Source organism: Notolabrus celidotus, chromosome 5 (assembly GCF_009762535.1).
Source record: "Notolabrus celidotus isolate fNotCel1 chromosome 5, fNotCel1.pri, whole genome shotgun sequence".
Classification (NCBI taxonomy): domain Eukaryota; kingdom Metazoa; phylum Chordata; class Actinopteri; order Labriformes; family Labridae; genus Notolabrus; species Notolabrus celidotus.
The window spans coordinates 5,085,716-5,099,433 of NC_048276.1; the positions used below are offsets into that span (position 1 = coordinate 5,085,716).

Here is a 13,718-nt window from a genome sequence, read left to right on the forward strand (position 1 = left end):
AGGAGACGAGAGTAAAGGAGAGACGATGAGGGATGAGGAGAGGAGAGGAGAGGAGAGGAGGGGAGAGGAAGGACTAAGAGGAGAGGAGACAAGGAGAGACAAGGAGAGGAGAGGAAGGAGAGGAGAGACAAAGAGAGGAGAGACAAGGAGACATGAAAAGGAGGAGAGACAAGGAGAGACAAGAGTCGAGGAGACAAGAGGAGAAAGGAGGAGAGATGTGGAGGGTTGAGGAGAGGAGAGGAGAGATGAGGAGTGTAGAGTAGACGAGGAGAGGAGGGTAGAGGAAAGACTATGAGGAGAGGAGACAACGAAAGATGAGGAGAGGACAGACAAGGAGATGAGATGAGGAGAGGAGAGGAGAGGACTAATCTAGATTTTCTTCTTCATCCCCTCCTCCTGGATTAGTTGTGTACGTTTACAGTCTCCTCCACCATAAAGCTGACAGCGTGGGTAATAAACTGCTGCGGTGGAGACAGCGCTGTGCATCCAGACAGCCTGACTGACGTGCAGCGGGGTGATTAATACAGAGTCACAGGCTTATTACTGGAAAGAGCAGCAGATGGCAGAGGAATAAAACAGAGGGAGGAGAGCAGTTGAAGGGTGGAGAGAAGGCGGGATGGAGAGGGGGAAGAAAAGATTAAGGGACAGAGGAGGAGGAGAAAGTGGTACCTGGCAGCTCGAGTTATTAACCGCTTAAATAAGAATGAAAGTAAACACATTCTCAATCCTCCAAATACGTCACAGAGCGAGTCACTAACCCTGCCAAAGTCAGAGCTTTGACTCCCGATGGGCCTCTGCGGCTAAATTTGTATGCACTCATGATATTGTGAGGCACTTTGGATAAAAGCTTCCACCAAATACATCTCGCTCAGTGTTGAGAAGGCATGAAGGGAGAGCTGTCGCAGGGCTGGCAGCCGGGGCGAGGGAGAATCCGCAGTGAGGGAGCGGACTGGAGGGGATGATGGAGGGAGACCAAGCGCACAGCTTGCAGGGAAAAGAAGAGGCTTTTAAAGACGAGGGGAAGGGAGAGGCGTGGAGTTGATGAAACGAGGGGTTGATGGGATGTTTAAATAAACTGAACTGGGATCAGTTGTTAGATTAAAGCGTACATATGTTATACAAGAGCTGCAGATCAGTGAGATAAATCACAGACGCCTCACTGGAGAACACTGAGAGGAGAATACTGTACATCTCTACGGATTTAAAGCCTCGTTTAGTAACAGGAATAAGAATAACTGGATACATGGTGTCCAATTCTTCTCTTCGCTTTGATGTTAAACCTTTTAGACACCTAAAATCCTAACCTGATCATTTTCAGCTATTTATTTAATAACTCTAATATTTATTTTAAACTTTCAGTCAAAATTTCCAACAAACAAAATCAAAGTCTAGACATTTTTTCTCTTACTGAACAAACGGTGCAGATTAGGGAGAGTCCAAGAAGGATCATAAGGTCTGACACCGTATACTATAGTAAGACAGATCTTGTTCCTAGACCAGTGTTTTCATTTTTTACTTTGACATGTTTTGACTACAAACTTCCTGCAGTCTTCTTCAGAAGAGTCATGTGATGTTGTTGTGACTTTGTCTGTCAGCTGATTTATAGAGGTTTGGTCGTCCTACCTGAAACGGCCGGATGACCACGCCCCCTGTTGACCGACAGTCTTACGGCTAAAGTCAACCAGATCTGTGTTCAGTCCGTCTCTGATCTGTCACAGGACCAGATCTGATAGGTTTCTAATCTAGTCAATGTGTTAACTTCCACTGGATCCGCTCCCTCCAGATCAGTTACACAGGACTTCTATTTTTGCTGGATGCTGGAGCAAGACGAGTCAACAGGTCAGAGGTTTTCAGAGGACCATAAAGACAACATGGATGAGGAGAATCCATCATTCAGTAATTACTACAGGAAAACCTCGGTCACATGACTCCAGCTGTCCGGCGATCCTGCTCCGGGCTGCGTTCTGAAAACACAACCGGACAAGACAAGAGAGCACAGAGCCGAATTGCAGTGGATTGGAGGCGGACCGGACATGGACCTTGCAGGCAAGGCTAGGCAAGTTTATTTATGTAGCACCATTCAAACAAGAGCAACTCAAAGTGTGGAAGTCTAGCAAGGACAGAATCCCAGGTGTGTGAGAGCATGTAGGCCCCCTGCTGTCCTGAGACTGTTGGACAACAGGGGGCGTGGTCGTTCTGCAGCTTCAGGTAGTAGGTCCAAACCTCTATCAATCAGCTGACGGACAACGTCACAACAACACGTGACTTCAGGAAGTTTGTAGTCGACACATGTCAAGGTAGAAAAGAAAAACACACTGGTGTAGGAACAAGAACTTTCTTGCTAATTGATTGTTAACATCCCTAAATCAAAATAAATTCCCTCCATTCAAACAGAGGAAGGTTCAAAATCAAAGTGTTTGAGAAGCTCAAGTCTGCACACTTTAAAAAAAAAATGTGAATCAGTGTTGATCATTTTTTAAAAACAAAGACAATCCTTGAGTGTTTCTTTGGACGTCCAGTGATCACGACCGGGTAAATGTCTCACTGAAGCAGCTGAGTGTCTGTCAGGAGAGCAGGCAGTGTGGATCTGTGGTCAGGATCAGGGTCTGGGTCTAAACATTTAGAGGGGTAGTTCTGATTGGACATTCAGGGAGGGGGGTCCGGGTTAGTAAACAGGTTGAGGATCAGCACCCAAGATGCCTACCTGGAACATGGAAATGCTTTGGGGGTTGGAGGGTGGAGCTGGTGGATGTGGCACACCGGGGCTCTGGCTGACTGTAATAGGGTGAACTCCTGCCACTCTCACTGCCTGCAGTCGGCACAGCCAATCACAGCGAGAGAAACCAAAGCATGAGCAGCCCGCCACACCGAACAGAGAGACATCGAACAGAAAGATATCGAACAGAGAGACACAGACACAGATACAGAACATGTATGAGAGAGTTCAGATGGGTTTGTGAGGAGTTCTGGGGCTCTAATGTCGCGCCCACTCAGAGAGCTACCGCAGGGGCCCTGTGTTCTCTGTGTATAGGTGTGTGTGTGTGTGTGTGTGTGTGTGTGTGTGTGTGTGTGTGTGTGTGTGATGGAGTGGGCACATTACCAGGGAGATAACAATGCAGCGGGGAGCCTCCATGGCGACTGTGCGCGGGAGAGTCAGTGAAGGCGGAGCTGGAGGAACGCCTCGTTCTTAACTCAACACCGTCCAAGAGATCCTGGAGGGAGGGAGAGGGAGGGAGAGTGAGGGAGAGTGAGGGAGAGGGAGAGGGAGGGGGAGGGAGAGAGAGATAGAGAGAGAGTGAGAGAGAGAGAGAGAGAGAGAGAGAGAGAGAGAGAGAGAGGTTGTCTTTGAGTAACGAGCTTCATTTACTAAGTGCAGTAAACGCTCTTTCCAAACTCAAATTGAATCACACCAACAGGAGTTTAATATTCTATATTAACCTGTGCAGCTGGAAGTTTCCTCACTGCACAGAACCATGCCACACACACACACACTTGTTTACACAACTGGACATTTGGCCAAGCCTGTTCATTGTACCTAAAGTCTCTAAAAGTAGTATGGGAGGTCGAGCCTTCACTTATCAGGCACCTCTCCTTTGGAATCATCTACCAGTCAGGGTCCGGGAGGCAGATACCCTCTCTACTTTTAAGAGTAGACTTCAAACTTTCCTTTTTGATAAAGCTTATAGTTAGAGCTGGCTCAGGCTTGGACCAGCTCTTAGTTATGCTGCTATAGGCTTAGACTGACACACTGGGATCCTGTTTTTCCCTCTCTCTCCTTTCTCTGCCTGTCTCTCACTTTAACTCTTTCTGGAGTTCCTGAGCTCCCTTGTCTCGTAGGTTCCTCTGAGTCTCTGCTGCTGTGGACGTGCCAGACTCCAGCTGCTATAGGCTTAGAGTGACACACTAGGATCCTATCTCAACCCCCTTCACTTACTTTAACTCTTCCTGTCCCATTAAAGTCACTAACCATAGACCTTTCTAGAGTCCCTGAGCTCCCTTGTCTTGGAGGTTCCTCTGAGTTGCTTTGGACGTTCTAGACTCCAACTCTCTCTCTCTCTCTCTCTCTCTCTCTCTCTCTCTCTCTCTCTCTCTCTCTCTCTCTCTTCATCTCCCTCTATCCCTCTCTCCAACTCGGTCTCAGCAGATGTGTGTCTAACATGAGTCTGGTCCTGCTGGAGGTTTCTGCCTGTTAAAGGAAGTTTGTCCTTGCCACTGTAACTTGCTAAATGCTGCAAAGTGCTCTGCTCATGGTGGATTAAGATGAGATCAGACTGAGTCCTGTCTGTGAGATGGGACTGGATCTGATTAATAGTACGGTCTAGACCTGCTCGGTTTGGAAAGGCTTCTTGAAAAACATATGTTGTGATTTGGAGCTATATAAATAAAGATTGATTGATGTGTGAGGAACATCAGAGCAACATTTTAGAGTGCAGCACTTACATGAGAGTACGGAGACAAAGAGCCTAAAGACTGGAAAAGAAGGAGAGAAGGACATGTCAGTACAATGACAATGTGGACAGAAAAAAAAGAGTAATCACATCTGTATCATCACCTTATGCTGTTACGTTCATGATTGATTGTGTGTGAGTGAGTGTGTGTGTGTGTGTGTGAGTGTGTGTGTTTGCTCACCTGTCCACAGCTGTACCGCTCCAGAGTGTCATCTGAGAACTGTGAGTGTGCGTGGTCAGCCTGATAAGGGATGATGTCGGGCCGCTGGATGTCATATATGGCTTTGACCCTGGGCAGAGCCGCCAGCTGCTTATAGTTCAACACGTCACCGTCAGCCTTAGACTGCCGCCGTGTGACACAGGAGAGAGGGAAAGAGGGAGAAAATTGAAATTGAGTTATAAATAGGATGTTGGGCAGAATTCATTATTTTGAAAGGAAGATGGGCAAAACATCAAAAGCAGAAGGACAAATTGGGGCTTAGAAAAACAAACATACACAGACGGGGAGCAGAGCTGACAAAGAGAAGAACAATTAGGAGACAAACAGATGCAGGGAAAACAAGAAAGGGTGAACTGTCAGGCGAGGAGGTAAAAAAAGAAATGCCTAGAGGCTTGTTTAATGACGAGAAAAGGTAGACCTATAGATTTACACCCCTGCAGACTGACGAGGAACAACAGAGAGGCAGCAAAGCAATTCTTGGCATAACGACGGTGACGGTGTTACTCACGCAGATGAGCCGGTGAGGGGAGCCGAGCAGAGGAGAGGAGTTTGGAGGAGAAATGGACGCCGTCTCAGAGGTTCGGCGGAGCTGTGGACGGTCAAATGTAACAGTCAAAGACAAATTCATACAGCTTATATAAATAATAAAGACATTTGGAAAAATCAGTAATCATGTTCCTACGATTCAACATCAAGAAGTACTGCCAAATTTACAGTTGTCTAGTTGTGGGTTGTATTTCTTGTCTTTGACTCCTTTCCAGATTTTATTGTTCTCTCTGTTTATTTAACAAAATCATGGAGTAAGTCTTTTTCCAACTGCACTAAAATCACACATATTTAAATGTTTCTCTCCTCTTTACACAGTGAAATCAATCGTGAAGCTTCAGTATCTAATATCTTTGTCAATCTAGAGTCCCTGAGCTCCCTTGTCTCGTAGGTTCCTGCTGCTGTGGACGTGCCAGACTCCAGCTGCTACAAACCGCTATCATCTCTCTCTCTCTTCATCTCCCTCTATCCCTCTCTCCAACACGCTCTCAGCAGATGTGTGTCTAACATGAGTCTGGTCCTGCTGGAGGTTTCTGCCTGTTAAAGGAAGTTTGTCCTTGCCGCTGTCACCAACACCAAGGCCTGCTCGTCGTACCTGAGGTCTCTAGAAATAGTATGGGAGGTCGAGCCTTCAGTTATAAGGCACCTCTCCTTTGGAATCATCTATCAGTCAGGGTCCAGGAGGCAGACACCCTCTCTACTTTTAAGAGTAGGCTTCAAACTTTACTTTTTGATAAAGCTTATAGTTAGAGCTGGATCAGGCTTGGACCAGCTCTTAGTTATGCTGCTATAGGCTTAGACTGACACACTGGGATCCCCTCACTTACTTTAACTCTCCCTGTCCCATTAAAGTTACTAACCATAGACCTTCCTGGAGTCCCTGAGCTCCCTTGTCTCGTAGGTTCCTCTGGATCTCTGCTGTTGTGGACGTGCCAGACTCCAGCTGCTACAACTACTACTATCCGTCTCCCCACTATCATCTCTCTCTTTCTTCATCTCCCTCTATCCCTCTCTCTAACACGGTCTCAGCAGATGTGTGTCTAACATGAGTCTGGTCCTGCTGGAGGTTTCTGCCTGTTAAAGGAAGTTTGTCCTTGCCGCTGTCACCAACACGAAGGCCTGTTCGTCATACCTGAGGTCTCTAGAAACAGTATGGGAGGTGGAGCCTTCAGTTATCAGGCACCTCTCCTTTGGAATCATCTATCAGTCAGGGTCCGGGAAGCAGACACCCTCTCTACTTTTAAGAGTAGGCTTAAACCTTTACTTTTTGATAAAGCTTATAGTTAGAGCTGGCTCAGGCTTGGACCAGGTCTTAGCTATGCTGCTATAGGATTAGACTGCCGGGGGAACTGACACACTGGGATCCCCTCACTTACTTTAACTCTTCCTGTCCCATTAAAGTTACTAACCTTCCTGGAGTCCCTGAGCTCCCTTGTCTCGTAGGTTCCTCTGGATCTCTGCCGTAGATGTTCCAGACTCTAGTTGCTATAACTACTACTATCCATCTCACCACTATCATCTCTCTCTCTCTCTCTCTCTTCATCTCCCTCTATCCCTCTCTCTAACTCGGTCTCAGCAGATGTGTGTCTAACATGAGTCTGGTCCTGCTGGAGGTTTCTGCCTGTTACATGGAATGCCAAAGTCTGCAGTGGGGACAGCACCCTGCCCCTCCTTTTCATGTGCACACAAAAGCCAAGGCAGGGAGAGCAGCAGCAAAGACCACCAGGGGTACAGAAGAGAGCGAGCATCAGTGATAAACATGACACTGGAAGAAAGGGAGGGGTGGGTTACAGGCTAAGGCGGTCTGACGCCCTTTCGCTACTTTTCAGCTCATGGGGTCCTGCCTGACCTTTTTTTTTTAAGTTATATTTTTGGGCTTTTGTGCCTTTATGATAGGACAGCTGAAGAGAGAGACAGGAAACGTGGGGAGCAGAGAGTGGGGGAAGACATGCAGGACACAGTCGCGACGAGGACCACAGCCTCTGCATGTGGAGCACCCAGACTGCCAGGGCACCAGCACCCTGGGCCTGCCTGATCTAACGCTATGCTCACATTTTGGTTAGTTTGATTCAGAATGTAAATATCGTTGCTGCTTGTAGAACCAAAGAGAGAAATTTAAGACACAGAGAAACAGAGAGAAACCAGAAATAGAAAGAAGTTGTTGGTATTTCGAGCATCACTTACCCTCAGTTTTCTCTCCAGCCGAGCTGCTTCTTTACACATGGGGTGCCAAACCTCTGAGCCTGCAAACACACACACACAAAATAGAGAGACACAAACAGATTTAGCTCTGTTTACTTTGTTTACTGTGGGGGAGCACCAGCCATAGCGTTTTATAGCACCCCATGAAGAGAAGATCAGCCGCTTTAAGTGCATTAACATCAATCACACACGTGCACACACACACACACACAGATAAGTTGGGCATATGGCTGTGGAGGCCGTTAGTCTGGTCTGAGGGCAGAGGATGTTAGTCTTCTTGTCTCCACACACAGATAAAACAGACCCACAGAGAGAGGGAGACTTGGTGCTGGTCGGCCAAACACTTTGATCCAGACATAAATATCTAAAAACTATTACACGGTCCGGATTTATAAAGACCTTCAAAGCCCTGAAAGGATCAATACGCCTTACTGTAACTCTCCCCTGACTTTTCTCTCATCAAAGTTTGATATTCATGGGTTAGAGTAAAATGTCTAACTGAAGAACTAAATTGCTGGGCAAATTGTTACATCAATTCAAGTTCCCTGTAAGTACTAAGGGGCTTTCCAACCAGGAGTTCGAGGAACCATTTAGTTCCTGGAACCACTCTTCCAGGAACTCCCGTGGAGATTTTGCAAATCAAGCCAGTGGAGAAAATTGAAGTAGTAGCACGATATCACCAGACCAGTAGAGGGCAGTACGATAGAGACGAAGGCCATTCAACAGAGATGATGCCATAGAAGGAGACAGACAGGCCGGCATCATCATGAGCAACACTACAGTTAGCCTGTTAGCATGAAGGAGATTCCTCTTGTGCTGTTTTTGATCGTGCTTTATGGCCTTGCACATGGATCCACTGAATAAACACTTGAAAGGAGACAAGTGTGATTAGCACAGCCGTTTCAACAGGGCTTTAAAATTGCTTTCAGTCGAGCACATCACTCGACTTAGTGAAATTTTAAAAGCCATGGCAGAGATCGCCTGTTGTTTTAGTTTAAAGAGGGACCCTGTTAACTGGTGACTTTCAGCCCCATGCATCCCTCACAAACGTCTTTAGATTATCATTAAAGGTGACATATCATGCAAAATTGACTTTTTAATGGTTCTCTACCTGAAATATGTGTCCCTGTCTACAAACCCCCCGCGAATGAAAAAAATCCATTCTGGCCCTGTTCTGATTTCTACACCTTTCTGTAAATGTGTGTGAAACAAGCCGTTTCAGACTTCCGTGTTTTTGTTACGTAACAACAATATCCGGTCTGTCACGGAGTCAGAGCTCGGAGCTTGTTCAGCCCATAGACTGTATAAAATAATACTCAACCCCTCCTCCGTTTTTCATTCCCTGCACACATGTGTGCTAACAAGGAGCTTAGGAGGGAGGCATGCTAGTTGTAGGCTGTCTTAATAAACACAAAGGTCGGTTTTACTCCCCACGTCTGCAGATTTGAAGATCTAGTGGATGATTTTTATTTGTCATGGATAAGTGCTAGCGCTAATTAGCATAGCCACATAGCTATATGTTCATAGCTGTGTACCAAGACACACGTCGACATACTGACAAATAAAACAACAAGAAACACTAAATCTGTGACCAATCCTTCATAAAAGGTCCCGCTGCCTTTCTGGCAGAGGTCGGTTTTACTCCCCACGTCTGCAGATTTGAAGATCTAGTGGATGCTTTTTATTTACCATGGATAAGTGCTAGCGCTAGTTAGCATAGCAACATAGCTACATGTTCGTAGCTGTGTACCAAGACACACGTCTACATACTGATAAATAAAACAACAAGAAACACTAAATCTATGACCAATCATTCAGAAAGGTCCTGCTACAGGCGCCTCTCCGTCAGGATCAGATTCAGAGGGTTGAAGTAACGCGATCTCTGAGCAGCCGTGTATATTCAGCCAACATGTAAACATTAGATCAACGTGCTGGAGAGCCGAGGCACATCCACTTCCTGAGGGGGCGTGGTCAGAGAGAAAACAGAGTGTTCTGATGAGGAATGAAGAAGAGGGTTTTTCAGGCAGACCAAAATCTGATTTCAAAGTGTTTTTTTGAGCATAAACTTTAAAGACATGTTTTGTGGACCTCTTAGACCAATATATATTGATGAAAAAAGCGTGATATGTCCCCTTTAAATACTTATCTGATTAGGATATTTTGACACTTTTATAAAAAACAAAAACTGAAAAAGACACGCAAAAAAAAAGTGAATCACAGATATGTGTGATGTTATTGTGGACTGCGAGGAAATAAAAACACTGCAGGTAATCTACCAATCAGAAACATTCAACATGGCCTTGCCCCTAAAAAGGTCCTGGACCTCTGAAAAATACTACCCCCCAAGAAGGGCCTTTTAAGAGGGAGGTTATCTACCTCAGAACTAAATTCAGACCCTGGTTCCTGCGGTTGAAAAGCACATAGTTCCAGGTGAAAATTCCTGTAGTTGAAAAGTATCTTTATGTAACTATGTTGTTGAACCTTCAAAGCAGGGCTATACTATGTATTCATACATCCAGACAGCAACCAGGCAATGAAATGTTTACTATGCATGATGCAAAAGACTGGCAGCAAAAGATAGGTTGATATACAGATGTTTGAGAAGACAATAGTGCACCTTTTGATTTATCATGGACTAGTCCTGCACAAAAAGCTAAGACAGAATGTTGTCATATTTGATGGACATACTGTATCTTCAGGATTTCTGTGGCTGGATACTTTTATAATCTAGCTTAATCATGCTGGTTTCACCAAAGTTGACCATCCAATCTTTAACCTTCCATCAAGCTACATGAAAAGACAAAACAGAGTAATGTTCAATATTGAGATTAGTGGTTAAATCCCACAAATATTACAGCTAGGTATCAGTTTTAAAAAGATAGTTAAGTGAAAGAACACTGATATTTAATCACCTGTTGTAGCCCTGGTAGAAGGTTAAGATTTTACATCTAGTTGCCTTCACTTTGTCTGTGATCTGTTTTGGGAAATTCACATTTCTTGAATACATAAATATTAAACAGAACTCCAGCTTTTACAAAACTGTGCATAAGCAGTCACCCCAACAGAAGCCTTTTGAATCGACCTGAAAGGAACGACAATAGGAAAGACCAAGAGAGGTCCAAAGACGGATGATTGTGATGTCCTCGACGAAGAGAGAGAAGAGAAGATTTGAGATTGAGAGAATGAATGAAGGCTATTAGATCATATTCATAACAATAAAGCTCTAATGTCAGGATGTTATATGCATGAGGATCTAATAGCCGTAATGACAGTAATATTTCCACTCTGAACCCACAGAGAAACACACACACACTAATTTCCTTCAGCTTCAGGGCATCTCAGGCCAACACAATGGACTCAGTGAGATGATCATGACTCCAATATACAACATACATCAACACCATAAATCTGACCTGCACACACACACACACAAGAGCAGATACACAGAGGCAAAGGGAAGTAGACATGCACACACAACCACCATACACACACACACACACACGCTCACACAAAATCGATAGAGTAGACAGGAAGCATGCGTGGTGATTCAGTGCACCCCCGTCCCACCACCCACGCTCCTCGGCTCTGCTGCTGAACAGATGTATGGCCTTGGACTCTGGATCCTTTATCTCCTGCTGAGGAGAATCTAAATGGTGCAGAGGGAAGCAATTCAATCCCAAACACAGAGCTGCTCATCATTTCTATTCTGCTTCCATTCATCTGACACTAAACAATCATCTGAATGAGACCTCGTCTGTGTTTTCATTTAGGAATAATCCTTTCTTTCACTTTAATAACTTCACGCTACATTAGCATCATCAGTGGACCAAACTGGCCTCCTTATCTTGGCTGGTGATATTCAAATTAAGGGATGACATGCATGGAGCAGGACTGACATTTGTGTATTTATCATTTGAAAATCTGAAGCTCCAAAGCAGGACTTTAAACGGGCGAAGGTTCTTTGTTTTTGCTGAATCATGCTGCCACAAGGCACAGCACACAGATCAAGCTAATGTTACTCCTCACTGCGACTGTATCTCCGATGGTTTATTCACTTCCTTTCACACCTCGACGCCTGATGGCCTCGCTTTTTTAACTCAAACTGTGATGTTATAAGAGATAAAAAAAGAAGGTGAAGGTGTGAAAGCGCATGAATGAAAACGGAGAGCTGCATTCAGTTTCTACTCTGAAGCAAGGATGTTCCTCTTAGTTGGATTCAACTCGATTCATCCTCTTTGGCTTCATTCATCAGTCAGCTACATCAAGCAGGATAACAAATAACAAAGATATGTTCTGCCTCTTGGATCAAAGATAAAACCAGAATAGTATGAGTCCCCCTGACTTTTTAAGATTCATACAAGAGCTGAATCAAACTTAAATACTCAGGGGTCACATTCATTTTGTTTCCAATGAATTATCAGGACTTTTTTTAAGTCTCTGGGGAACATTTCAACGTCAACAACATCGCTGAAAAGTCTGTGTAAATGAAAAATATGACCACAAATTCAAGCCTAAATGTACAACAGCTTATCTTACACAAAATGTAATAACACCTATGTTGGTTTGATACAATATAAACATCTATCTAAGTACTATCATACAGGTATTTGTGATTCTATGTACTTTTCCAAAATGTCTTCAAGCCTTGAAATCATTTTCAAATTCCATGACTTTTCCAGGTATTTCAACACCATATAAAACCCTGAATTTGATATTGGTTCCTTTGTTTTTTTAGTTCACTCCTTCTTCATCCTTCATTAGTTGACCTGAATGTTTTTAATAGGAGTGCCACTCCACAAGCCAAGTTGGGTTTTTTTTTGGCTCCTCCTACCGTGCAACACACTTTGCAATATCCTTACCACGTTAGAATCCAGTATATCTCCTTCATCCACAGCGCTTTTTTACATAGGTAATTCAAACTATTCTGCGCCTCTGTATATACTTCAGTATTATTATTTTATTTTAATTAATTCCATCCATCCATCCATCATCTTGACCGCTTATCCCATTAGGGGTCACGGGGGGCTGGAGCCTATCCCAGCTGGCTTCGGGCGGAAGGCAGGGTACACCCTGGACAGGTCGCCAACCTATCACAGGGCTAACACAGAGAGACAGACAACCATTCATGCACACATTCACACCTACGGGCAATTTAGAGTGATCAATCAACCTGAGCATGTTTTTGGATCGTGGGAGGAAGCCGGAGAACCCGGAGAGAACCCACGCATGCACGGGGAGAACATGCAAACTCCACACAGAAAGGCACCTGCCCGGCCGGGGATCTGAACCAGGAACCTTCTAGCTGTGAGGCAACAGCGCTACCCACTGCACCACCGTGCAGCCCCATTTTAATTAATTAATTAATTAATTTATTTATTTATTATTTATTTTATTTGTATTTATATCAGTGATTCTAGGTGATGGATTCTTATCTGCCTGTGGTGGATTTAACATGAAACTGTCCTCATTCAGCTCTCCTTCTTCTCCACTTTGCCTCTGGTGTTGCTCACATAAGTGAAAGTTAATAACCATAGTCAAGGGGTTTTGACCAATCAGAGTCAAGCATCTTACACAGCCGGAAGATCAGTAAGAAAGCTGGATAATAATGAAACATAACGACATAGAAGGAACTACAGTCACCTAACTTCCCCTCTTTAAAGATTCTTAATTAGTACATGACAGACTTCTTTAAACCGCCTACCACACACACACACACACACACATACGCCCCCACACACACCACTTCTTATTCCCAACATGCATCATGAGATTGATTGCAACTGTGTGAGCTCCAGTGTGTGTGTGTGTGCACTTGTGTTGTAATTGAGTGTGTCTCACAAGGGTGATTGCTCAGCCCTCCTACATGTCTGAAGTCATCAAAAGGAGTGAATGTAACCTTGGGGCAGTTCACTGGAGCTCAGCACACACACACATACATAAACACACACACACACCTGCATTCATACGCAGACACACCAGTTTGCACACATGCATTCAAGCGGACACACAGGCATACGTGAGCATGCTTTTACAGGCACAGATTAAAACATCCAAACATACACAGACTTCAGGTAAGATATGCAAATGGGTGTTTTTTACTGTCGGCAGCGAGGGAGCGAGCAGCAGAATGTCAATGAGGTGAAACAGGAGGCATCAAGTGGAGCGGTGACTCTGGGACGCTGTGTGTCAGCCACATGTTACGCTACAGTAGCTCCACAGTTAATCTGGATTCAACACAAATTATCAGTGTTACACAGAACGTCTGTTTGTACCAGAGCGGTGTTTGTTGTGGGTCTCTCTGG

General features: G+C 44.7%; 1 protein-coding gene across 4 annotated transcripts in view; it reads right to left on the minus strand.

Moving 5' to 3' along the window:
- Nucleotides 1–13,718, minus strand: part of LOC117812539 (actin-binding LIM protein 3-like) — a 78,490-nt gene that overhangs the window by 22,511 nt on the left and 42,261 nt on the right. For 2 of the 4 annotated variants that reach the window (XM_034683385.1, XM_034683384.1), the window contains exons 8-13: nucleotides 7,399–7,457; nucleotides 5,177–5,257; nucleotides 4,630–4,791; nucleotides 4,441–4,470; nucleotides 3,101–3,212; nucleotides 2,705–2,809 (exon numbers count right to left, since the gene is read on the minus strand). In XM_034683385.1, coding sequence (XP_034539276.1) covers nucleotides 2,705–2,809; nucleotides 3,101–3,212; nucleotides 4,441–4,470; nucleotides 4,630–4,791; nucleotides 5,177–5,257; nucleotides 7,399–7,457 — 549 coding nt within the window. The remainder of the gene's footprint in view (nucleotides 1–2,704; nucleotides 2,810–3,100; nucleotides 3,213–4,440; nucleotides 4,471–4,629; nucleotides 4,792–5,176; nucleotides 5,258–7,398; nucleotides 7,458–13,718) is intronic. The other 2 variants (XM_034683386.1, XM_034683387.1) reach the window with 1 other exon arrangement.